Source organism: Manduca sexta, chromosome 13 (assembly GCF_014839805.1).
Source record: "Manduca sexta isolate Smith_Timp_Sample1 chromosome 13, JHU_Msex_v1.0, whole genome shotgun sequence".
NCBI lineage: Eukaryota > Metazoa > Arthropoda > Insecta > Lepidoptera > Sphingidae > Manduca > Manduca sexta.
Window position 1 is genome coordinate 13,089,349 of NC_051127.1, and position 27,960 is coordinate 13,117,308.

The 27,960-nt window shown below is 33.0% G+C and overlaps 2 protein-coding genes across 7 annotated transcripts; one reads left to right on the forward strand and one right to left on the reverse strand.

Annotated features, from left to right (window-relative positions):
• On the forward strand, positions 1 to 22,953 carry LOC115450202 (protein UBASH3A homolog). Of its 6 annotated transcripts, none has more exons than XM_030178192.2 (14): positions 1 to 235; positions 394 to 634; positions 927 to 1,122; positions 1,781 to 1,870; positions 3,074 to 3,243; positions 4,049 to 4,187; positions 8,866 to 8,961; positions 15,505 to 15,684; positions 16,651 to 16,703; positions 17,491 to 17,648; positions 18,078 to 18,244; positions 18,655 to 18,793; positions 20,236 to 20,345; positions 20,612 to 22,953. In XM_030178192.2, exons 1-14 carry the CDS (start codon positions 18 to 20, stop codon positions 20,851 to 20,853), a joined length of 2,199 nt encoding a protein of 732 aa, XP_030034052.2. In that variant the 5' UTR covers positions 1 to 17; the 3' UTR covers positions 20,854 to 22,953. The 6 variants fall into 6 exon arrangements, with proteins under 6 accessions (XP_030034052.2, XP_030034053.2, XP_030034054.2 ...); XM_030178194.2 differs by having other exon boundaries at positions 13 to 235; positions 917 to 1,122; XM_030178193.2 differs by lacking the exon at positions 1,781 to 1,870 and having other exon boundaries at positions 2 to 235.
• Positions 22,949 to 27,694, reverse strand: LOC115450201 (dol-P-Man:Man(7)GlcNAc(2)-PP-Dol alpha-1,6-mannosyltransferase). Its single transcript, XM_030178191.2, has 8 exons — positions 27,459 to 27,694; positions 27,251 to 27,383; positions 26,855 to 27,028; positions 26,198 to 26,351; positions 25,557 to 25,701; positions 25,033 to 25,259; positions 24,818 to 24,958; positions 22,949 to 24,734 (listed from the first exon to the last, which is right to left on the reverse strand). Exons 1-8 carry the CDS (start codon positions 27,582 to 27,584, stop codon positions 23,429 to 23,431), a joined length of 2,406 nt encoding a protein of 801 aa, XP_030034051.2. The 5' UTR covers positions 27,585 to 27,694; the 3' UTR covers positions 22,949 to 23,428.
• Positions 27,695 to 27,960: the final 266 nt, after the last annotated feature.

A 27,960-nucleotide genomic window follows, 5' to 3' on the forward strand; every position in this document is an offset into this window, starting at 1 on the left:
CCAGATATCGATTATCAATGGTACCTGTTTACCAACTGTCTATCTTGCGGTATATGAAAAATTATAAACAAGCTTATTGCGCTTTCGCAAACGGCAAGAAATTAAATAGTTCCAATTACTTTTCGCTTAAAATGACAAATTTACCTCCACGCAAAGTTTCTTCATCCAGTAAAGCAAAACAAGATGCATCTCCCCTTCAAATCCTCTTGCAAATGAGTTTTCCTAGACATCGGGCGTGAGTTCTGTCGATATTTCTTCGTAGATAGGGTTTTCTTATCATTTACTGCAAGTTTTTAGTACCTAATTATTTAATTGTTATGAATAAGTAGCGTTTAGAAATACAAGTAGGTGCAGTACATAGTTAAAATATGTTATTTTTTTATTTTTCCAAAGGTTGAAGGCTCTAGCAGCTACCGGCAATCGAAGTGTCCAATTGGCTTCTGATTGGCTCTTAACTCATGTTAATGATGCATTCATTGATTCTGATGAACCGAGGGAATACATTTTCTATGCAAGCCCAACAGGAGCTTTGCTGGCCCAACTTTTGGAGTTCTGGGATAAATCTAAATCAACATGCGGGTGGAACGGAGCTCACAATTTTCCACCACATATTACTTTGGTTTCGTTTTTTAAGGTAATTTTTTCCTGTTACCAGTACCACAGTTAAAAGAATATTGCTTCATATTTATTTCTGGAATTTAGATGTTAAAGGTGTGAGTGAAATATGGAAAAGAAATCACTATTTATTTTAATACTTTAATTTCTATCAATTGAATTATCTGCAGAGCTGTAATATAATAGTTAAAAAAATATATAATAATTTATATTACATAGTTAATGAGCTTTTCATTCAATAAAATAATATAACTGTAAAGTATTTAATACCCTATCCTCTAAATTCAAAGTGAATTTAAAGTATATTTCAGGCACCAGATGAGACATCACTGCAACTGGCAAAGGCCGTCAAACATGTAGTGGAGAATGTGGGGGATCCACCCAGTTGTGCACTGAAGTTGGAGCCATATGTGTCACACAATTTCATGGGCCTGTTTGTGTCAGATAAACATGCTGATTACTTGAGGAGGATTGCTGTGCAGTATGTCAAACAAGTGTCTTCTGTGTGTAAGTGTTGTTTTTTTTATTGGCAATGGTTTAAATTTTGGAGAAAATTGGTTATATTTTTTTTTTATTACAAAGTGAATATTAGTGTGACTATAATATATATTGAGGATGGTATATGCAGCTAATCAATGACTCCTAAATATACTATTGTATCTGTAAAAATAGTGTGTTCACTTACTACTACGGTTTACTACCAAACTCATTTATTTCAAAAGTTAATAAATGTAAAACAACTTCATTAAAAATCATTTACTAAATTTTTTAATGGGTTTGGTAGTAAACAGTACCTAGAAAAAACAAATATCATTTCAGATATGATAAATTACTTAGGAGTCATCACAATGTAGATCATTACTATTTTACTTCACTTTACTAGAGGATGTAACTTGGTGTTGATGATTTATACTTACATCAATTTTATTATGCATTGGGTGGTTGTAGGTGGTAGGTTGAAAAATGTTATTTAATAGATTTTCCGTATTTATTCTAACACCTTTTAATCAATAATTAGAATGTAACAATTTTATAATAAATATTTATTAAAAAAGGCAAAGTAAATTGTCCATGAACTACTAATCATTGTAGTGGTAAATTATGACAATATTATATATTTTGAGTAAAGATATATTATAGAAATCATGCTTTGTATTTGATGCAGTGGGTGTTATGGTGGATACTTATGAACATTTGGATGCGTTGGGAACATGCTTTCCATGGTGTACTATGTCACAAGAGAAACCTATAAAATGTAAGAACACCTTTGCTAAAACCCTTAATATTTATATTTAGTATTAATTTTCATTATGCAATCTAAACCAGTTTAATATTGCAAACCAGTTGAAATTAAAATGTGATTGAAATGTATAAAAAAAAAATTGTTTCTAATTATTATAATATTACACATACTGTAGTATAATGCATTGCTGTATTTGATTAAATTGTAAGAGCCATTATAATCACATATTTTTATTAAGGTCATTATATGTAGTTATCATAAAAGCTAATATTTTCAACATAATAAATATATCATATTAGTCAATATAAAATATTTATTTTTAAAGAATATTTTATTAATATGATATATTTAAACCCAGATAAATAGAAATGCTACTATGTATTGTGTTGTAAGCACTTTATAAGATTGCAAATTTTGTTGAGATCTCTTCTCACTTTATAAAATAGACCATTTGTATATTTGTTTCATATTTATAATTCTATTTACTGGTTTTGATGGTACATTCTTATCCTAGTCTCAATATAATATTATTTCCACTGCTTGCTAACAAGTCAAGCACAATGGGGTATTTGATAGAAATTGTAAGTTTTATTTTGGTATTAGTTAAAATAAAACTATAACTATATAATCCAAAAACAAATATTTGTCCATTTTGAGGTATAGTAATATTGGGCACTAATTACTTGTGTAATTTAAATTATAGGTGTGTTTTTCGGAAATAAAACACATTTTTCTAAGGCAAAATTATATTTTAGCAAATACCCTGTTATAACTATTAGTATATTCTTCTTTTAACACAGATGAAATGATTTTTCCATTCTTAATCTGACTTGTTGGATCTTTATTACGCCTCTTGTTATTTTATCAGCTATATTGGGCTTGCGACATATAGAAGATGCTTAGTGTCTAGAGCATGCAGCTTTTTATGAGGTAATTATGTTTTATTATTGCTTTATTCTCACTACACAAGTTTTATTTTTACATAATTAGTTTATACACTAGATTTATAAATATAATCACAACATTGACTTCACTAGAATTGTTCTGTTAGATGCTTGTTTTGATACTTAATATTTTGAAATGATAATTAAAATAATAATGTCATGACTATGTTATACTTATTTTTTTTACTCTTATTAAAACACTTACTATATACGCATTTTGTTTTCGCATACGTTATTAACAAGAATAACAATCACCTTTTTTGTTTGGCAGCAATAAATTTGGAGGCTCACGTTAAATCGCTCCATATAACATTGGCTTACCATTTCGATGTGACTGCATACGATAACCTGAAAAACCTAGTGGAAGAAATGCAGCCTGTGGAACAATCGAATTGGGAATTGCGACTTTACTCTAGAGATCCACGATTTGCAAATCATCAGGTAATATTAATTACGTATTATGTATAAGCATTTTCATTTTCATTGGTCGTATGTACCGCAATACATAAACGTGGTGCACACTGTGCACTTTGGTTATTTTCTTCTATATTTTTTATTGACTTATATCAGATTTTATTTACAAAATATATTGGGTTATAATAATTTGCGAGATTTGTTTACTACTTTTCTGAATTTGACTTAACTTAGCAGGAAATTTATTATTTATATCTAGTAATGGCCCGATCGCCAAAGCAATTATCCTGATAAACACATTGTTAGAGAGCGCATTGGATGCAGATATATTTACTGATGGTGTTCATAGCATTAGTAAAAATGTTTATATGTTTCTAAATCATACTAATTATAGTTAGTCTTCTATGCCTATAATAATTATTAAATTAAAATATAAATTAACATATAAGTGTTTTGGTGTACCTTCACTGTAAAGTATATTCGACTTTTAAATGAATAAGTCTTGATGTAAAACTATCAAATTAACGCTCAATCATGTTTTGGGATGGACTGAGGTTATGGAAATGCTTTACCAATAAAAAAACGTAGGTAGAATATTAAAAAAAACGAAACACGCAATAATATCCTTTCAAAAGGAAGCATGACGGGCGCGTAGGTAATTGTTGGGACCGAAAACCCCGCACCCAATAGACAAAAAAAATCCCAAGGGTTTCAAATTAACGATTTTATTTTACGTTCATGCTTCACGTCGTAGCCGTCCAATAACGTGTTCGAAATTCGAAATGTGCTGTTGTGTTGTGCGCGTGCTTGATGTTTGTGATCTATTGTTTAGGTATACAAAGTGACGCAGGGCTACACGCCTCAAGCCAGTGACGAACTTGAACTGGTGCTTGGCGATTATATTTATATTGAAGAGAAAGAGTTCGACAACTCGCCAGACGGCTGGGTGCACGGCACTTCTTGGCTTACAGGTTTAACGTTATTTTTTTAACCGTTTGAAAATGTTAGTACGTTGTAGTGACACACGGAAGTTAATGCATTAAGTACAAACTATTTTTCCTTTTATTTTTGCCGTATGTGTACTACACGTCGTGATTTGATTTTGAATAAATATTCCTTTGTTACGAAAATATAAGATTTTACTCACTTCTAAAGTTAGTAATTAGACACAATAGAACAACGATTAGACGCTTTATTAATTATCTAACCAGTTTGTGTTCTGTGTTTACATAATATAATGAGTGATAATGTTAAAACCAATGTGTTATTGTAAACTGAAGACAAAATAATCATACAAGGATCAACGGACTTTGTTTCACTTGATCAAATTATTATCAGATATAAAGCATATATGATATGTGTTAAAATAAATACAGTTGTGTATTATGCGCGCGCGCGTCGCGACACCGATACTGATGTAGTGTGAACTTGACTTTAATAGTATTATATGGCGCCCTCTTGATAACTCGCTTATACAGTGTCGTTGCAATCAGCTGTAACGAATCAATACATGATTTTATTAAATGATAGATTAAATTTAGGTGAATACTCGTTTAATGTGTATTAACGAGTTTATAAATACATAATAATTTATTACGAAGCAGTGAACGTATTGTCATCGCAAAGTAACTTTCTGCAGTGCGGTCATTGTGTCAACGCTAGTGCCATCCGTTAACAATCCGAGTTTATAACTCTCAAACAATGACTAAAGCTATGAAGTGGTTAAGATTATTGAACTTGAAATTTGGAGGTTAGTAGTTCAGTGTTCTGTTTTGGTTTATGTATCGTTGTGTGCTACTGTTGTGTAAAAATAGCCGACCTTGGTTAATGTTTTCGTTTTGAGAAAAAGAGTATTAACTACGTTTTTTGGAATAATGTATTTATGTAACTGATGGTGTGTGTCATCGCTTTTAATAAAAGTGCTGGTCTTTGATTTTAGAACGCGTGCCAAAATATCCATACTAAAATGCTTCGTATATTACATCTCGCTGTTCGTGAAACAAAAGTTGCCGGAAAATGCATTTCTTACAATTGTGTTTACTGAATAATGATAACTTCCGTTAGTGTTCACATCGGTTGTATGATTTGAGTTGTTGTCACCTTTTATAAAACAAAATAACTAAGTATTTGCTGACATTAATGCTTTGAATTACAAAACTCCTTGCAAAGCCTTTATTAAAGAATAGGTATTTCAAATTGAAAAGGGGACTATAACTTCATTCAACTAAATATGATATTCATATATCGCCTTGTTAAGTCCAGTAGCAGTGTATAATGTAGACTATGGTCGTAGGGCTCTTTGTTCGATTTCCCCGGTCGGGTAACATGTGTTTTTTCTCCAGAGATACCCTAAAGGTGTCAGGTAGACGGTCAGTCGTAAAAATTAAGCGAAAATATGATTTCTGGAACATGTTTAAAAGTGTGTGATGAATATGATAAAATGTAGATGCATAAAGCTCAATTTGAAGAAACATGATACTAATTTAGACGAATGTTTAGTTCAATACTTACAGGTATCAAGTATAGTTAGTAGCTATCTTCGTATTTGAATCAATTTTTAGGTGCGTAACGCAAATTTTCAATATAAACTTATGTACCTTGATTACCATTGCCAGTTTCAACACGAACACTATAACTGGTCGGTGGCCTGTGTTGAAAATCACCTCTTTTATCTATGTAATCTAACGGTAGAATATTACCAGCAGCGTATTATAATAAAATAATTCTATAAATATATTCCTTATCATTCTGTTTGTATTATAATGTACGTAAAGCTATTCGTTCATTGTTCCCCTGTTTTTCAAGGATGAATAGTATACTTTTAAGATTCCACAAGATTATATAATACGATAGCACTGTTATATCTTCGGAAAATATTTGAAGAATTTTCGTAAGCAAGTTTAATTTAAATCAAAAGTACATACATAACATACATAACATCACGCATTTTATCCCCGAAGGGGCATGCAGAGGCGCAACTAGGGCACCCACTTTTCGCCAAGTATGTTCCGTCCCATGATGTGATAGGGGGCGAGCCTATCGCCATTTCGGGAACAAATTCCAGACTCCGGGCTGATACTGAGCAGAAAACCCAAATATCACTTTGCCCGACCCGGGATTCGAACCCAGGACCTCAGAGCGCTATTGTACCGGACGTGCAATACAACTACGCCACCGAGGCAGTCAAAAGTAAAAAGACGTTAAAAAAAGATTTTATTTAAATGCTCTTAAAAGTAAAAGACCACAACAATAAGACCCTAAAATCATAAATCTAAAACGACTAAAACCCCTGGGATTACAAAATTTCAGACCTATAGGATCAAGAAAGTGTTTGGGCGCCATCTTAGATCCGCCATGTTGGATTTAGAATGACGTCAGTTAGCTGACAATGCATAGTAATCCAAACTAAGCGTGTATGCAAAAATTCATCGCAGTTGTTTTAAGATAACTGCCTCGGATTCAGTTGAAACATTTTACTGGAACACACACATTACACACATCAGTAGCGGAAGGTGATATTTTCCGAAAGGAGATCTTGACACAACATATAGGTACTAATATACATGTATGTGTTCTGCAAATCGTTCTAATGATAATTTGATTTTATTTAAATTCTATATAAAGGGAAGCTGTCAGGAATCGGATTATATGATCCCATCGCCACTGACACACATACATACAAACTTTGCAAGTTAAAAGCATGTAAACAGACTATTGAACTAATAATAATAATAAATTGTTAGTGTAATTAACCGAATTAGTTTACAATTTCAATGGTTACAAATTAAAAGCTTATTATGAGAAACAAAAAATAACATATTTGCCAAGGGTACTCAAACTAGCCATTGATGTTTTAAGTATTTAAAATGCATTTAACGTTCCTAAGAGTTTTTAAAATTAACTAGATATTCTACGACATAATGACACCTACTTACCTAATGAGTTTGTATATTAACAATGTTTGTTCATATTGTTTGAAATGATTCGCGTTTTTGAATAACATTTGTCATCTGTAGGCGTATGGATTTAATATAACTAAAACCATATGCTTAAATAGAGGGGATTTTGAGATAAACTTCTTTTTTGTTTAAAAATGTCACAAGACGCTTCGTGCGACGCGAGACAGGATGTGCCATGTGGCAAGTATAATGAAATGTTTTAAAAAAAATAGGGCTTATCATAATTTATTGTATAAAGTAAATGTTGGTAGTTGAGAATCGAGTTGTAAGAACTAAGAATTTAAGTAATTATCGACTATTTATTTCCGGAAATATTATGTACCTACTCATTATAGATAATTCATTCTACACCACACATCCACTTTATTGTCGTTGTTTATGTTTTTAGTAATTTGTTGTTTTTTTATACTTATATCACGTGTACCGCGGCAATAAAGTATTCTTTCTTTCATGTTTCTATGAGAGTATTTTCATATTTTGTTTATATTATTAATTTTCCACTTTATTGTGTATCATTTCCTGGTTTTCCGTAAATTAACAGTAACAAAACAAAAAATATATGGGAAACTGAGAATTTGAATGAACCCTAGCACTTATCGAAACAACGGATTTATCAAATTGTAAATCCATTTCATATCTTCAGATAACGATCACTAGCTTTTGACTTACACCAGTTGAATCATTTATATATCACAAGGGATCACAAATAATAGTATACGTATACTTGACTTTCCTGTGAGCAGTCGATCCGTGTTTTTTTTTTTTTTTGTTTTTACTAAAAGGTAAGGAAATACTTAATATATAACAATCTACAGATTTAAAGTTTTGTAGGGTTTTTGTATTTTCTTTATTGAAACGGTCGTAGGACATGGATATATAAGAACTAATCTTAAATTGTTTAATCATTTGTTGTCAAAAAAAGATTTAAGTACTTTATAAAAATAATCTTTATTTCATTCCATTAAGGACGTCCTTAGAAAGGGCTGCCGGCAGCCGTTTGGTGGTTGACTGATAATAAATCTGATTCATTTGTTCGTAGTATTATCATAGGTTGATATTAGATTGTTTGGTTTGAATAATTTAAACCTAGGTATTCTTATAGTGAGAGTGTATCTTACTGTAGAATTTAAACAGCAGCCATAAAATTAATACAGATATAAGTATTTAAAAAAGATAATATTGTATGTCTTTGATTTAAAAATAAATTCGTCCATTAAAATAGATCGATTATACTTACTGTCAACTGTTTCATTCTCATGGCGTTATGATTAACAACTACTGTAATAATAGAACACTGTGTACATTATTTTGTTATGTTCATGTAAACCATTTTATTTACACAGTAAGCACAGAACATAATATGGTTATTTTCTTGACAACATTATCTCAAGCTTGGAAAGTCATTAGTTGTCTTCCGATAATCTTTGCCGCGTAAATTATGAAATCGTAAAGCAAACTGTCAGCAACCGCCTTATAGGAGGCCACGGCAGGATAAAAAAATGAACAGTATGCCAAACATGTTGTCACGTCACTTACTCACACATGAACGCGTTCTATTGACACTGGAGCTGTTAACATTGACATTGATCTCTAATTTGGCGGCCATAGACAAAGCTTTGCATGTGTGTATGTTTCTATGCTGGCCGGCCGTTGTAAATGAGGTTTAATTATTATTATTGAATATTTTTAGGCGTTAGCGGTTTCCTACCGGCTGTGTACACACGACGCACGGCCGAGTCTGACGCTTGGACGCTGCACAGAGCAGTATCGCTGGGAAACAACAATTGTAAGCATTTATTACTAATTTATTAACCGTTTTATATACAATACACGTTGTATGGGTGTAAAGGTTAGTTATAAATTTAATTAGTTAAGAATAAATTAGCCCGTTTAATTTTATTACTTTAGTAAACGACTATACTGTGTAACCGGCAAAAACGGCAGACGCGCCGATATTTCATGGGCCCCAATTAATGTACGTAGTACAATGCTTACACTCCCATTATTTTGGAGATCGCATGGACTAAGTATTTCGCTAATAAAATAAAAGAATACGGTGGAGATTTAATAGCATTAGTAATTTTGGTATAACACAAATTCAAATGGATGGACATAATTTTGCATGTTGGTGATTTCCATTATTGAAATATATTAAGCCTTGGTACAAGACCATCGTGCATGGAATGCAGTAACCCCTATCACAATATGGTTGTGTGATCTCAACTTTTTTATTCAGAAAATCAGTACTGTCAATTGACTTGATAAATGTCGCAGGAACTGGATATAGGCTGCTTTTGACACGATCGTCTAGAAATCTTTAAGGCAAGCCTTGAGCTGTGGATTTCATATTTGATGACGATGATACGACTTTAAATTTTTTGATGAAACTTAATAATTCTTGTGATACACTTACAAAATACTTTACTGGTGTTTATTATGTGTTTAAGGAAGAAGGAAGTAATATTTTTTATAGATTGTAGTTAAGTTCTATATTTCTCGAGTTTATCACTAGTGATTCATGCATCTGTGTCGATAGACTAGGTTTGCTCTATATTTAGCATACTCTCTGTTAGTTGTATGTTTGTGTTTTAGTATATCAGTATGGGAATTAAATATAGTTATGCTCGACTCGACAACTTATTTCTATTCATATTTAACATAGCAGGTATAGTTCAGGATACTCTTAAATTACGATTAATTTAAGAGTATCCTGAACATTTGTGCATTTAAGTATTGTTTAAGTATGGTTACTAACAGTAGCAATAGTTAAATAATAGTTTTATCATAACTTAAAGCAAAGTATCATTTTTACTGTGGTTACGAGTAATTATATTAAGATAGTAAAAATGCGCGTGATAGAGCATTATACTTACGACAGTGTAATCTAAAACATCCGCGACACCGGACCCGCTGCGTGTCACATGATATGAAATTAAATTAAATCAGGGGTGGCCAACTTGGTAAGACCCCAGATCTACTTTGCACTGATGATGCTCTGCGCGATCTACCAAGCTACATACATCTTGAAATCTTAAATGAAACAACATAGTTCAGTACACAATTTATTATTATTTTGATTTAAAAAATGATACAAGACGATACGTGCAGCAGTTAGTGATTAGGTATGTTGCGCGGTCTGTTCTACTTGTTATATTTTTGCTTTGCCACGATCGTCTGGACTTGTTGTCGCGATCGACCGGTTGGCCACCCCTGAATTAAATGATTTATTTGAACCTGTAAAATGTTATAGTATATTTGCATACTGGCTAATTTATGCTGCACATGTTTGCATTTCTGTCCCAACTCCCAAAGCCATCGGGACAAGTCAGTTAAGTATGTACTGACAGATTACGAACAGTTGAAATGCTTACTTTTGGACTTACTAGTTATTTGTGTTCCGATAAATTTAGATGAATAAGACTACCTCATCCTATCTATCGAAGGATCGAGTATGATTACTGTCATTAGTGCATTTATTTTTTGTTAAATATACAAATAGGGCTATTAAACATTGTTAAAATGTAAATATATTGAAATGAATCATAGTTGACCAAAAAAAATTTCTCATATAAGAATTTGAAAAATAATAATATAATATAACATTACTAATACTCAGCACAAAAATGAAACGCTTCGGTGGGTGCACTCACTGGACTTACCGGAATTATCTTTCGTTCATCTCTGTTAGCATTTTGTTACTCAGTTTTTGATATATTTTACATCTTAATAAGTTAAAGTTTACTCAAAAGTCTTAAATAAACTATTTTCTCGATGATAGATCAAAAGAGATCCTATGCAGTAGATACAATACGACTGCTCTGAGTTGGCTGGGCAGAAGTTGACACGACATCCGCTCGTCTCTAGATTCATAGCATATGTTCACGCCTTTGTCCTTAAGAGGATCGACAGAAGCGCTACTTTTGCACCCATTTAATATGGCTGCTATATAAAAAAAATACTTTAAAATATTATGTGGTACCTATATCAAAAATTAAAAAAAATCGCTGTTATTGTTTGTAATAAAAGAAATTACAGTCGAATTGAGAACCTCCCGCTTTTTTTTGAAGTCTGTTAAAACATATTGAATGTTTATGGTGAAATTTATGAATATGTTTACCCAATTTGGAATTTCTATTTTTAATATTCTTAATTCTATGGCGAAAGATTGAATCAAATCCTTATTCCTGGGTATTTATTGAAGTTGTTATTTGCAAGTCATTGTCACATGAAAAAGCGACAGCATGACGTCATAATGCATGGTCATGATATGTGACACAGGGTATCAGATTAGGGATAGAAAATGGATGAAAAACTCTTCCAAAATTGATAACTCTGTAGAAAGAGGGCGTTTTGAAGATTGCTTCTTAATAGGATCGGATACAACGCAACGTACTCTTTCATGTATATTGCAGAAACAGTGTTTCATTTTCAAGATCAGAAGCATGTTTGTTGTGAAATATTCAATTCGGATCAATTGCAATAATTACAAGTTTAGATCAACAACGGGAATACTTTTATACTTTGCAAAAATATGAAGAAAGTAAAGACTACTAAAACTATTATATTGGGCACAATCACTTATGTAGAGCATATTATCTATATTCTACCTGTATCCAAAGCATTTTCTTCATCTCTACCATCTTGGGTTGATTAGTTGAGAATGCTCTCGGCATGAAGTCCACCTTTGCAGATTTCTTTAGATAGACCCCCGTGACCGCGAAGGCTGCAAAGTCTTCCAAACGTCAGGAGAAAATTATAATATAAAAACCGCGATAAAATCCGCATAATAGTTTTATTTCAATGTCGTAACATTCGCGTAAACGTAAGAAATCATTCTATAGGTAGAGTTTTATTAAATAATTTTTAATCGAATGAACACATGTTACACGAATGTAGAGTCATCATTCTGTTAAATCTTTAACTATAATTTTTATCGATATTCAACACAACACAAGATTTATTTGTAGTACATATTATGGAGGTGTTAAGTGAAGCGAAGCGAGTTATTTACAAGATAGGGCATCATCGTCTAATACTAAATAAATACGACCCACTATTGTTCCTGGCGTTATAGTTTAATCAAAGGGCCAACCCTACAAATACGATGATCCATTAAACATCCGTCTACTTTATCAACCATATTTTTGAGTGATTCTTTTAAATATGACGCGGCAGTTTTACTGATAGTAGTATAGGATTGCGCGCGCTTGCAAGTACAATTCTGCATGATTCCCACGTAGTACATGGGTGTGTTTGATTTGACTCACAGCTTTTATCTATGACTTGATATATAAATCGCTGGCTCACTATAAAAAGATCGAATGTAAATTTTACTTATCAATAATGTTAATTTTGATAAGATAAGACTAATTTATGGTTTCCACTTTGATTATCTTTCGGGACTTTTTCACTGAAAAAAAATTAGAATTATATGATACTAGCTCGTGCTCGCGGCTTCGCCGCTTGAAGGAGTTTTCTGGGATAGAAGTCGCGCTATATAGTATCTGGGATAGAAAGTATAACCTTCCCAGGGTCTTAAACTAAGTATCTGTAAAGGAAATTTCATAAAAATGTGTTCAGAAGATTTTAAGAAAATCGACAACGTACAGACAGACAGAAAAGGGGACATTTTTTTTTAATATGAATAGATATAAAATTCAATTTACACACGAAATATAACATAGAACCTTGTAGAATAGTAAGCCAGCAGAATGTCATCTATATGTTTATCTATCTATGTAATGAAATCGAAGATTTTCCCTGTCTACAAAACAACTTTTTTCTATTCACTCAAATGTTCACTGTCATATAATGCCTAACTAATCCCTGGATTTTAAATCCCATAATTTAAAATATAAAGTTTTACTTTATGTAACATATACGGTACGTCGGGGACCGGTGGACACTCGGGTGAGACGGGCCACACTGTTGGCGCGCTTTCTGTGTTACGACTCACGAAGAAATGTATTGGTAGGGGTAAAATAGTCTTAGATAGCTCTGAGTTCACGGAGGCGAAGTTGCGGGTTCAGAGTTACGAATACCAACTCAAACTAATTATTTTTATAAATATGGAAAATTTTGTGGTTGATAACTAACTGCTAGTTACATTTGATTTCTTGCTTTAAGAAGCGCGTCTAATTTTAATATGATGATGGTGCCTAATTACGCCTTCTTAGCAGTACGGACGCGGATACCTATAATATTTATTTATTAGTATATTCTCCAAAAATATAGCACGAGAATTAATTCACTCTTAACATACAAAATATGGTTTAAAACGATGTGCATCTTAAATTCAAGGAGACACTGCTTGAAAAAAAAGATATAATATGAATGTATTTAACAATAATACAAGTAGGCAGTCGGCAAATAAATGTCATATTTAGGAATTATAAAGTAAGAACTATTAAATATAAAAGACAAAAATTTAAAATATTTTTTTAACCAAAACAATACATTAAATATAAAAATAATAACACTTTTGTTTATAAACGCGTACGCAACATTTACGCCTTGATATTATTTACAATGTAATGTTTAAATTTAATATAATGCGCAATGTACCAAATTAAAGGTACTATGAATATTGGATAGTTAATAATATCTTTAAGTTTGTGTTTTTAATTTATATACTTAATTTCGGTAATATCAAAACCCAGTTTTAATCACATTAATTAAATGTATTTTGATAACGTGAAACGAGTCTATGATTATAATTGTATCACAGATTATATTATCTTTGCATCTGCTGTAAAAAAAATAATGAAGGTGACATATTTAACTAGGAATAACGTAGTTTCCTATTAGTGTAAAAAATGACGAAATCAACAAACTCTAGTTTTATAAATTAGTATAGATATGATGGTCTGAGAGTTTTCATTTGAACTGAATACAATAATACATTCTACTTATCAAACACCATTCTATGTTGAATTAAAATGGTCTCAGTGATTTTTTTTTAAATATCCTTGATTTTTTGCCGTCGTGCATTTTTCTTTGTCCCATTTTTACGTCGTTGTTTAGTTGCACGATTTATTCTGTTTTTTTTGCGTTCGTTTTCCTGTATAAGTTGTTTTACGTTATTTTGTGAACGATAATATTATATATTTTTTCAATTGCTTTAAATCAATTTTGTTTCATAGCTTTCTACGTATTTTTTTTTATAATATTTTTTAATACTAGTATTTGTTAGTCATAACTATCAGTTTATTTATCTGCATTATAAAAAAATATATAATATATCTTGGATACGTAATATATATCACTTAAACATTCACTATTACATATTAAGAGAAGAAATTGTTTTGTTTAACGTAGACAAGGAAAAAAAGGAAGGATTTTACATTATTTAACTGCCTTCAACCGCTTTGTTACTTCCTTGCCGTTTTACAGCCCTATAAACTAATTTGTTATTACCTGGGCCCTTATTCTGTATGATAGTGTAAATGCGTAACGCGGCCGTGTCATGTTATCTTCGAGTAATGTGCGTGGAATGGTATTCTGTAAGCCAAATTTCTATAGTCTTAAACATGGTGCGTTGTGTTACGTCCTTGTTACGCACTGTTAAAATAACGTGCGGGATAGAGAATAAGGCCCCTGAACGGTATAAACAAGTTATTGACAGATTTTTGGTGTATTGTTTTCGGGATCACTGTGTGCAGGTGCTAGGCCACTGAACTTATGAATCCATCCGATTTATTGATGTTATATTGCGGAATTAGTATTCTTAGGACGCCTCCTGCCACTCAAATAGCTTTTGAAAACAATAACTTTAATATTATGTGCTTAATATTAAGTATAATTTAATTCCGTATTGTGGATCTTTGTTTCCTAGCAAAGAAGGTATCAAAAATCAAAAAATGCTAACATTAGGAATAATAATTAAAATGCTAATATTTTATGCCACGTGTGAATTGTAGAGGTCAACACAATTCATTTATATGTCAGCATATAGACGTAGTTTTAGGCTCGGTCCACATTGATCAAAGTAAAAAATATTGTCTACGGATTTATTCAGTTCGTAGCTGAATGTAAATAGCTTTCACGGTCCTTAAATCTCCATGCGCTGAATTAGTAACTGCATTTAATTGTATAATTAACTGCATATTTAAATCCGTTTAATTCACATTGTAGTTTCTTATCGAATTTAAGATAAATAGTGTGTACGCGCGCTAACGATCGCACCGACAATATTTATAAAGAGTATTTCGACGTTGTGGTTTGTTGGTTTCCATATCTGATTGGTGAACGTCGCTTGAACTTCGGATGTCGAACCTTAAAATGTCAAAGTGCAGTTTCTATATAATTTTATGTATCGTCCACGTCTTAGGCTCGGATTGTAAATCGGAATCTGATTCGAACACTGACGGAGAGATGGCGAGCAATTTCCCGCACGAAGACGCGAGCAAGTTGGGCTACGATAAGTCGGAAGACACTTACAAGGAGTGGGACAAATACTGGAACGCAGTGCAGATGGCAAGAGAAGACGGGATACTCAATGTGACGCAAGGTGAGTTATCGATTTATGTTATTAATCAGCTAAGTGCTCGGTGATATTAAATCACCAAGAGAGTATTTTTTTCTGTTCATCTAAATCGTAATAATAAAGTCCCCAGCAAAATGTCATGCTTTTAAGATTATCGATCTAAGCTGTGCCTTGTCTCAGGCCTCAGCTAGATTTCACTTTTTTATATTTATTTATAGAATAGACTTTAAACATAGGACGAAGTAAAGTTAATATTGAATTTGTTTTATTAAGTTAATGAAGATCTTTCGGTTTACGTTATTGCGGAATGAAAAGAAATATAATAAAAACCTTATGACTAGAAAATCGTAATAAGCTGTAATCGTGACTATATCTTACAAAATCTTTCTCCCAAATATTATGAATGCGAGTTTGTGAAAATGTTTAGGATGTTTGTATGTTTGTTAGAAATGACGAAACTGATTTAGATGATGATGATGATGAAATTTGGCAGACGGGTAGTTTATCACACCCTGGATTAACATAGGCTTATTTTTATCCTAGTAATTTGCTTCCGTGGGAAATATGTTTTTTTTTTTAATAGAGCACATGCGTAATACAGTTTTTTAAGGACTTTGTAACCTAACGATGAGCCGCGAGTATCGAGTTCTTCATAAAAATCTTTGCAATTCTAAATTCATAAGACAAACTTGCATCAAATACACCAATAGAAACTTTGTACATCGCAAATGCCATAAATTTAACGACTCTATCATGCACTTTCCTTATCGTGTTTACTTCATCCAATTTAAACAGAACAATGTTTGGGCCAATAAGTATTTTGATTTATGTTACTAAGTAAATAGTCGCATTATACATCAGACAACCTGATATGCGTCAATAAACTAGTTCACGTTGAATAATTATTATGTACCCGTTAATAAGATCAACGCATCGGGCCGGCCAATGTTGTCAAGGTTATGTGGCTGTATGACAAATTTCCTTTTACAGGTAATATCATAGATTGGAAAAATGATTTGTCCCAGGAGGAGAAGGAAGCACGCGTAAGTGTCATGCGCTTTTAATATTTTTTATGATAAATCATTGATGCTGTAATTAATATCTACTAAGTTATGAAGTTAAAGGTTTTGTTTTGAATGCATTATTTTTATGATTTAGCACGTTCTTTTTTTATTAGAAACTTTATAGCACCGGTGTGTCTCGTAAAATAACACGTTTTATTTCTAGGACGGGTTTTTGAAGTCGACTTTAATTTTTTTTCTATCCATGTATTTCTTTATATATTTTAGATAACATCTCGCCCTTGCATGTAGAACAGAGTACTTCTACGTACTTATACGTCTGATTAACAAATAAGCGGTAATTCGATAAGTTATCGATGACGCATGCATTGTTTCCCATATCACTAATGATTAAATGACATAAATCAAAAGAACAATTCAGTTTTCTCAACAATCGCTGTATCGAATCTCGAATAGCGATGCATTTCACTACGCTGCGTTTGCTTGTGTTATGTCACAAATTAGAATTGCTGAAGCGGTACTCCATGTGGTATTTTTATTGTCCCATTCACATTTATCGGGAAACAATGGCTTAAGTAATCCCCACGCCCCTTGTCTGGAGGGGGATAGTAGTGACCAAGGAATGTTGAGCGATCGTAGCAATTGTGTGTTGGGTGTTGTATCTGTTTGGACATCGGTCACTGCAACATGGTGATAAACTCGATTATACAACCCATGTTATTCAATGCTTTTAAAATTAATTATTTATTTAATAGGTGATTAATTTAAAAAGAAAAAAAAATATATTTTTATCAACATATTTTTTCAGAAAATGTGCCCTGAGAACAAAAATCGTCGTTGGATATTCGCCATGAGGCATGGCGAACGAGTGGACCTCACTTACGGCCCGTGGGTCAACTTCTGCTTTGACGACAGCGGCAATTACACAAGGAAAGATCTCAACCTGCCACTTAAATTGGGCGAGAGGTATTTATAAATATTTTTATGTAATTTTTTTGTTTATCGTATTTTGTTCTTTTATTGCAAGTTAAATAAAGTAGGTTAATCGACGGAAGTGTTTAAATTTATTCGACGTTATGATTGTTATTGTAATATCATAATGCTTGTAAGATGGTACTTAGTGTAAGTACTTTTAAAATGGTGTCCTTTAATGACCATAATTATTTGCTACATTCGTCGACAACTAGACTTTAGAAGTCAAATTGTTATCTACCCGTTTAAGTTTTATCATAATATGTGGCTTTAAACGTGGACGCATCTCTCAAAATTTCTTTGCATGAATATTATTTCGCAACACAGATATCTGACAACTGTTCTGCCTATAGTGGTGTTTATGGTATTTTTTTTTATTATCGTTTTAAAAGGCGTATTGAAATATGTTTATGTTGTGCGCAGGGTGGGCGGCGCGGAGTCGTACGCGAAGGACACGCCGCTGACGCGCGTGGGGCAGCTGCAGGCGCAGCTGGTGGGCGAGGGGCTGCGGCTGGCCGGCGTGTCCGTCGCGCACGTGTACGCCTCCGCCGCGCTGCGCTGCGTCGAGACTGCGCACAACTTCCTTATAGGTACTCTCCACTCATTCTAGTAGGGGAGGTAGGGGATTGGCGAAAGCACTCGTTATATATGTTCTAGCGTTGTTTTGAATATTTTTGGTGAGCAGTCATTGTTTTGAGTGACTCTATAGAAGTTGAAAAATAGTAGTTTATAGGCAACCATGTCAGATTATTCTCTTAGAGAGGACGCGTTGATACTGTTTAGAAAAGTTATGGTTCTTTGTACATAGAATCTGCGAATATAATAATATAGTAATATTATATATACTTAGGTATTGCAATTTGTAAATTTATTAATACAAATTGAAAAGAAACGAAAATTTTAGGTGCAGATGTTTATATTGAATTAGCATAAAGTAATTGATGATTTAATGTATATATTTATCAACAAGATTGTTATGGTATATTAATTTAACGAACAGGATTGCAGGGTGATCCGTCCGTGAAAATTAAAGTGGAACCCGGTTTGTTCGAGTATAAAATGTGGCACATGGCAAAAGGAATGGCGCCATTCATGACTCCTCTGGAACTGCACAAAGCGGGATACAACATCGATCTCAGGTATGTAGACACAGTATAACCGACCTTAAGGTTTTGACTGGCCTAAAGAGACATAAGCAGCATGAATTGATACAGGGGTTGTAGAATTTCTTCAGGCACGCCGAAAATACTGGAAATGGTTGTAATATTCTTTTCTAATATTTTCAATACGTAGTTATCTATACTATTATATAAAGCTGAAGAGTTTGTTTGTTTGTTTGTTTGTTTGTTTGAACGCGCTAATCTCAGGAACTACCGGTCCAAACCGAAAAATTCTTTTTACGTTGGATAGCCCTTTGTTCGTGGAGTGCTATAGGCTATATATCATCACGCTATACCCAATAGGAGCGGGGCAGTAATGGCTAATCTCAGGAACTACCGGTCCAAACTGAAAAATTCTTTTTGCGTTGGATAGCCCTTTGTACGTGGAGTGCTATAGGCTATATATCATCACGCTATACCCAATAGGAGCGGGGCAGTAATGGCTAATCTCAGGAACTACCGGTCCAAACGGAAAAATTCTTTTTGCGTTGGATAGCCCTTTGTTCGTGGATTGCTATAGGCTATATATCATCACGCTATACCCAATAGGAGCGGAGCAGTAATGGCTAATCTCAGGAACTACCGATTCGAACTGAAAACATATTTTTGTGTTGAATAGTCCTTTGTTTGTGGAGTGCTCAAAGTTATATATCATCACGCTATGACCAATAGGAGCGGAGCAGTAATGGCTAATCTTAGGAACTACCGGTTTCAACCAAAAAAATCGTTTTGTGTTGGATAGCCCTTTATTTGTGGACCGCTATAAGCTATATATCATCACTCTATGACCAATAGGAGCGGAGCAGTAATGGCTAATCTTAGGAACTACCGGTTTCAACCAAAAAATTCGTTTTGTGTTGGATAGCCCTTTTTTTGTGGACAGCTATAGGCTATATATCATCACGCTATGACCAATAGGAGCGGAGCAGTAATGGCTAATCTCAGGAACTACCGGTTTGAACTGAAAAAATCTTTTTTGTGTTGGATAGCCCTTTGTTCCTGGAGTGCTATAGGCTATATATCATCACGCTATGACCAATAGGAGCGGAGAAGTAATGAAACATGTTGCAAAAACGGGGAAAATTATGAGTTTTGAGAGCTTCCGTTGCCTGCGCTGCGTAAACGGTTAAAGTTATGCAACAATGATGTATGACGGGATTGTTTCACTTAAAAGTTCTAAATAATATAACAAAAGTCCCCCCGCTGCATCTGTCTGTCACGTGTTAAACTCAAAAACTACCCAACGTATTAAGATGAAATTTGGTATGGAGACAGTTTGAGACCCTGGGAAGAACATAGGCTCCCGGGAAACTACTATTTTTATAACGGAAAACTTTAGCTTGAAAAATAACGCGGGCGGAGCCGCGAGCAAAAGCTAGTCTTTCATAAACACATTGATGTAAATAATATTTCTTTACCAGTTACAAGCCGTACTTCGATCTAGACACGACTACGAACGAGACCTTGGACGAGTTCTACGAGAGAGGCGAGAAAGTGATGCAGTCTGCTGTTAAAGAATCTGAGGCGGAGGGTTGGTAGTTTTTTTTTATGAAGTAGCACTTTCTCACGGCTACGTTGCGCCCGTGTGATTTCTTCTCTCACAATTTCCTATTCCTTACTATTGGGATTTATAGTAAATTATGATGTGTTGTTTTAATCCAGAGATAGGTCTATCACTGTGACAAAACACATCTTAATTCATTCAGTAATATATAAGATTTTTCTTAAACCTTTACAAATCAATAGCAAATGAAAAACTTCAGAAACCTGATATAAACCAAACGCTTATAATTTTAGGGGGCAATGTAATGTTCATCGGCCACGCAGCGACGCTCGATCAGATGGTGCTAGCTCTGCAGAGGCTAGGCGACAAGTTCAATTTCACCGGATACAACATCAGCAAGAACCTGCTGAAGGTGCCGTACTGCGCGCTGGCGGCCATGCGCGACAAGCCGTGGGAGGTGGTGTGCCCTCCCTGCCCACCCTCTATCAACTCCAGCTCGGGCAGGTTTGACTGGAAGATGCTGCTTGACAAGTGAGACTCCAATACAAGCGTGTGAATGTATAAATCTATTTTGGGACGCAATGGTATGTAAAGATTTGATTGTAATATCTTGCTGTTATTTTGTAATATTGGTCCATATTGAAATACACAATGATAACAGGATATTATTAGAGTCAAATTTAGCATAGCTTATTTAGACAATTATTATCCATTTTGACACAGTGGCCTTACTTACACTTTTAGTTGGTGTTTTCGTCGTTTCGCTTTTTAATATTTGACGTAAGGAAATGATTAGGTACACGGTGTAACCGAAACACCAACTGAAAATGTAGTAAAGGAATACATTCATGCGCTTACAAATAATTAGTTCAAGGTTTCTTACCTAGTTCTTCATAAGACATATCTAAATCGAAATCATTTTATAATGTTAATAAATAATTATGTAAAATCATAAAATCAAATATTGTTACAAATAGTTTGCAAATTACGTTTGACATTCCTTAGAACGTAACTTGTGTTATACTGTGGCTGTTTAAATATCATTTAAATAAATGTAGTAGTAAGTAATTCCGATAACGAGACCTGATTTATGGTTTATTACTGCCTTATTTGTAAAGGTAAAGTTGTTTAGATATAATTTTTACCTGAAGTAATCTGATGAGACACGCAATAGTTAAGTACAGTGTTAAATATGTATGAATAGAATCATTACGAAATAACTGTTTACAAACATACTAATGAAAAGGGCACCGTGTGTTACTAATGCTGGGGCCACATTTACATTTATTTATATTGAAATGAAGCGTGGGTAGACACAACATGACTCATATATTGCAGTATTTTTACATCTACTATTTATTAGACTATTAGTGTTGGCCACAATTTGATTAATTCTCGTACACTTACAGTCTTACTTATAAACTTGTTTTAGCATTAAGAAGTGGTTCAGAGTTGCTTAAATAGCCTCAAAAATATCACTGGTTCCTAGTTTAAACATAATTAAGAGGAAAAATGGCGGCTTTTGACTTACACCTAATTGAGTAAATATGTGTTTTAACTGAGCATAGCTTTGCGAAATTTTTATAAGTAAAACTGATAAGGTGTAAGTACAAACTGTACTAGAAATGTTTAGCATTCAGACCATTTTGAACCTTCCAATCAGGCTGCTATACTTATAACTTATATAACTTGTTAGTGAGAATATGTTCCTGTAGAAAATCACGCCTTGTTGCAACGATTTCTAAAATTCAGTATCAAAATATTGCTTTGTAAAAAATGGTGTAGAATGTGTTTTAATTCAAAGTTTCATCTGTTTATTTTAAATATGTAATGTACCTGCCCTTTCAAGTTCCAACACATTATATTTTCATTCTAGTCTGTGCAGCAAGCTTTTGTATCATTGGTACTCAACCTTTTCAGCTTATAAAATAAACGTCATGAACCTAGCTAATCCATCTAGATAACAGAATTTAACGTACACATTAACGAAATATTATGGTATTAGATTTAATGCTATTTTAGGAAAAAGGCAATGTCTCGACAAATAGGTTGAGTATCTCTGATCATAATTAACTCCTCATACAACAGTATATTTATTTGTCGCTTAAATATATTGGACAATACTGGAAATAGAAGTGTCTTGTTATAAAAACTATTGTATTTTCATGTTCATGCTGTGTTCTAGCTTATAATGTTTATTATAAATGTACTTAATATCATATTTTAGCGGGAAGTGTGTTTACTTATTTTGATTTATTAGCTAACTGAGACTAGACAAATTTATAGACATTATACATTATAATCATGGTATTATGGTAATTATTTTTAGTTGAATACTAAAATATCAGCCTAAGCTGTATTTTATGTTTTCTATTGAAATATAGTAAACATATGCTATTTAATTTGTGTATGTAATTAATATCGCCAATGTTTGCCGAAACTGGATCGATATTAAAGATTTACGAAGCTAGTAATCAATCCGCTTCCCGCGTTTGTGTTTAGAGGTACCTGTGTTTTAGCAAATTGTTTTCTACTAAGCCTTATTAGACTGATTAGAGATATAAATACAATGCTTGAGTAAGAATGTTGACATTATATTGGTATTATAACTGACATAATAAAATTCAGAATTAAAGTATTTGTTTTCTTTATTCATTGAAAATGTGTAAATTAAGACAATTCTAATACACCACACTTTACATCAACATATAACAAAAATATATCAGTTTAAATTTATATAGAAATTGTAAAATAGGACTTGTCCAACATGTTTTATCAAGACTAGAAATACTGGATGAATTGATATGATTAGATTATAAAAAAATGCATAACTTATTTCTTAACTTTGACCATATAAATTAATAATGCAAATTATAACAATATTTTTCAATGTAGATGCAATATCCACTGATACACTGTTGTGATAATTTTTACAATTACTCTTAACCCTATGGACAGTAAGTAAAGATGTTAAAGATGTATGAAACATTTAAGAGTATTTATAAATACATTTATTAAAAATTCAATAACTTGGCACTCATTCCTTAAAAAGGCAAAATCAACACGAGATCACATCTGCATTCATTCATTAGAATTAGTGACTGCACCAATCACTTATTGTGTGGATTAGAATAATTCATTCTCTCAGACAAAATTTCTTCAACAATTTTTTGTATCATTTGTCTGTCCTCTGCTTTGATATCTTCAGGTTTAGTTTTATCATCATATATTTTTCTATCTATAAGTCTAGCTATAACTTCTTCTACTATGGAGTCTATATTTTCGTTCGTCTGATTACTCTCAATGACTTCTACTTTAGGCCCTGCACCTATAGTTGGATCTTCTTTATTGGTCTCATCCACAGACTCCAAAATTTCTATCTTTTCAGTTTCAGTTAATAATTCTGAATCAGGTATATCACCTCTTCCATCCTTCTCTAATTCAACCTTAACATCTGATATGTTAGTATCGGACAGCTCATCAGCGATATGTTTGTGCCTCTTCATTAATTCCCTCAGTTTTTCTTTTGCTGACGCGACAACTTCTTTACGAGTTTCACTTTTAATTTTCGTTATTGCCTTTTTCTTTCTTTCTTGTCTTAATAACTTTAACTCATCTAAAGATTTTTTGGCTTTAATTTTTGGTATAACCTCGTCTTGCATATCAACAATTGGTTCTTCGGCTGGAGTATTCGGTAATTTCTTGGGTATTATCCTAGGGACTGGTTCTTCAGCTTCCAGCGCGACGGATTCATCCTTCGGAGTTGCTAATGATTTCTTAGGTTTTGTTTTGGCTGGTTTCTCTTTTATCTCTTCAACAACAATGGCTTCTTCAACTACAATTTTTGCTTCAGGTACTTCAACTTCTTCGATAATTTCGTCGCTTTCTTTTTTTATCTCATCGGCCTTTTGCGGCTCGACAACTGTAGCAGGTTCAAAGTCGATTTTATCATCGTCGTCTCCATTCTCATAGTCTACATTACTTTCTATTGAATCTTCTTTGTACTCATTTTGTTTAACTTCATATGACTCATTTTCTTTTTCGCTCTCGAAACTTTGAGTTTTGTGCCCAAGAGGATACTCACGGAAATCTGTCCTTTCTAGTACGAAAATAGCTGGTTTTGTTTTGATTCGGAAAGGTGGCATCAGCTTATAATTGACAGCAACTTGCGAAAAAGATTCAATACTATCCAGAATTATGTGTGTATGAGTGAAGGCTTTAAGATTTGGCGAGTATTTGCTCTTTGCTTCAATGAGAAGATGAGTATACTCTTGGAGTTGTTCTACATCTAATGACTCATTTTTACTATATATCCAATCATTACGTATTTGTGTGAATCTAGTAACGCCTGTTTGAGCAGCTAGGTTGCTGATATGTACGTGAACAAATGGTTCATTTTTTAGTAGTTTGTGGAATCTATAAGAGAAAAATGTGATATAAATATTACATTTGATATAAAAATACAGTTTTGTCTTTTTCTATAACGGTATGTACAATACCTTGTAATAGCTACGCCTCCTGGGTAGTTAGTTATTGCAACTAACATAAATGCAAGGGATATTATAATGTTACCCACAATTATAACGATAGCCCCCCAAAATAATAACTCGAATATCGGTGTTTTCGTTCGTCTTATATAACTGAAACAGACAGAAAAAAAATGTATTCCAGTTAGGAACAAACTTTAAGTACCATTAGAAAAAAAAAGACTTACATGTAAGAGCAAGCAGCAGCAGATGCCATATTGAGCAATGGGAAAACGTAAATAATAAACCTAAGTTCCTTATGAGGCAGAAATGAATAAAGTAATATATAAACAAAAGCTGGCGCACAAAACTGCACGAAGCGGCGGTCCAAATACAAGCCAACAGGTATGAGGACTATACTGGGACCGAGCCCGCGCGGAAGAGCCGAGTAGAAATACCACAGGAAAGGTGATGTCTGATTATGAGTTAAAGGAATATGTTTAATTTTTTTTTCAATGATTCTACATTCACTGACTTCAGTAATCTATGTCTATTCGATGAGAGAGTGTGAGTGTCTAAAATTCTACGCATTTATATTACATTCTTTATAAATTATTGCGATGTTGCATGACAACCTTGCTCTACCATCATTGGCGGTGTGTCTAGCTGATATATTTATGTTCAGTATCTTATGGAGTGATGGTCCCCTATTTATGAGTAGCACAATCGCTATTATGCTTTGCAATAAGACTTATCTATTTGAAAAGGATACACCCCAGTCAGAACTTTTGTTCAATATTGTGTTGTACCAAAACACTTCTGCTTCTGGCCATAGTAATCGTCCCCAAAATATTGAATCCACTACAACAGTTAGGGCTATCAGAGCAATTGCAGCAGGAATGGCGATCTTAAACAATCTGAAAAGAGGCAAAAAATATTAAATATCAATTTGAAATAAAACTTTAAAAGGTTGTGTCATTTTATTTCCAAATTATTTAACTATATACCCTAATATATTATTGCTTTCAATTATTACATAACTAATAATTATGTATTTATTAATCATTTTACATTGGTCAAAATCACTGTAGATATTTTAATTGGCAGTTATCCTAAAACTCAAGCCACAGTCACGGAATTCATATAAATGGTTCAATTGTCTATATTGTCAGTATGTTCTAGGAAAACATTTAACAAAGTAATACAAATCTACAGATATGATTCTAGTCAGGCACATTGCAATAAGTAGAGAAGTAATAAAAAATAGTTGTCCCCACTTGGGACATTTATGATTTCCTAACTACTACAAAATATATAGTCAACCACATCTATGAAAGTAACTTATTACAACAACAAAAGCAAACATTTAACTTGATACCAAAAAAAAAATTTTGTAAAGTAAATTAAACTTACGTTGGTATATCCAATTTCTTAAAATAGAGGTCCATAATTAAAAACAGACCAAACAACATTGCCAACTCAGACCTAAATATAATAATTGCTGCCCCAGCTGATATTATGAATTGTTTTTGTTTACCGGAGAGCCATCCTTCAAATGCTAGCAGAACTGAAATATTGAGGAAAGGTTAGTCATTAGCCATTAATAATTTTGCATAAAGTGTTGTTAACTTAATATTACGTATGATCTATGAGAACAACTTTATTTCTAACAAATCTCATCTTCATTCACCAACTGCTAAAACTGACTTTTTATATATTACTATTGCCCATCTATAGAAGTAAATGAGTTAGACCAGCCATACTCAACCTGCAACCTTTGTGTTGGCCTACCTGGAGTTACAGGCAAAGTTATTTAATTTTGCCCCCATCAGAAAATTATGTATTATTAAGCTCATTTTATTGTGACCACCTTTTCTTTTTTCAATAAATACATTGCCAATTTTGAATTATGTTTTTATTAACATCAAAATATTTTTTGCAGTGCACGTCAAGACTGAAATGTGTTTGTGGCCCCATTAAGAAAAAGGTTGAGTGTGGCTGATTTAGACTATAGGCTGGTTTGTGTTGTCTTAACAGCTAAGCTCCTAAGGTATATAAGTTTATACTCACCTAAAGGTAGCACCATAATGTTAGGTAGAGGACGACTCATGTAAAACATGAAGTGATACTGAGTAACAGTGATGAGAGTAAACCACCAGGCAAATGTGTTACCAAATTGCTTTTGAAGAGCATTCTTTAGACGACTCCATGCTCCTATTACTGTCAGTGCTAATGTTAACCGAACTGAAAATATTTTGTGCATAAGTTAGACAAAACAAATTTATATGAGATGTAGGGAATATGTAAAATATAAGGATAACAGATAAACGATCAATATTTTGAATTATTTACATAATGTTTCTTATTGGATTTGTTTAAAATAACAATTAAAATACGAAATTCAAAATAGCATACAATTAATAGAAACTGCATATTTGCTCTTATTATTTTGATAAGCATACTAACCTACATATTGTGTCCAGAATTTATTAATTTCAATGATGTGTAATAATCCAACTATAGGTGCGGATAACAGCGAAATAACGAGTGGTCCAATGAAAGTGCGAGGCACCACACCCGGAAATTCATTGTGGTCGTACTGGAACACGAATATATTTATCAAACTACACTATACAACGCAACTTATGAATCCAAAATTAGATTTTGTCGGTACCTGTGTGAGGTTATGTCTGTGGTACAATATGTCGTGAAAAGCTTGTATATTGAAGCTCTCTTCCACTTTAGTGAATGGGCACAGAAGAACGTGTAAACTAGCAATTATATACAGCAACTGGACCATTTTTTTTATTTACAAAAATCAACCCATAATATATCTCGTTTCATCAACAGACGTCTTTTATTTTTGACTTTGACGTTATTGACAAATACAGACTGTGGGCTACAGCTGACGAGTGACGTATTTCGTCGTTAGGGTTGGCTTTACATCAATAACATGTCAGGTGTGCCTAAAAGCTCTATCTACCTTTTATTTCTGAGATGAAAACTTTTACAGCGCCATTATCGTTTTGATATTTGGATTAGTATTTAGTCATATTTTATATTTGCCATTATTTGCACCTATCTACATAATTTAAATATATGGAGTCCATTTTTATAATCGGTTATACGTTTTGTTCGACTATTTCTAATTATATGTTAATATTTTTATTAACTCC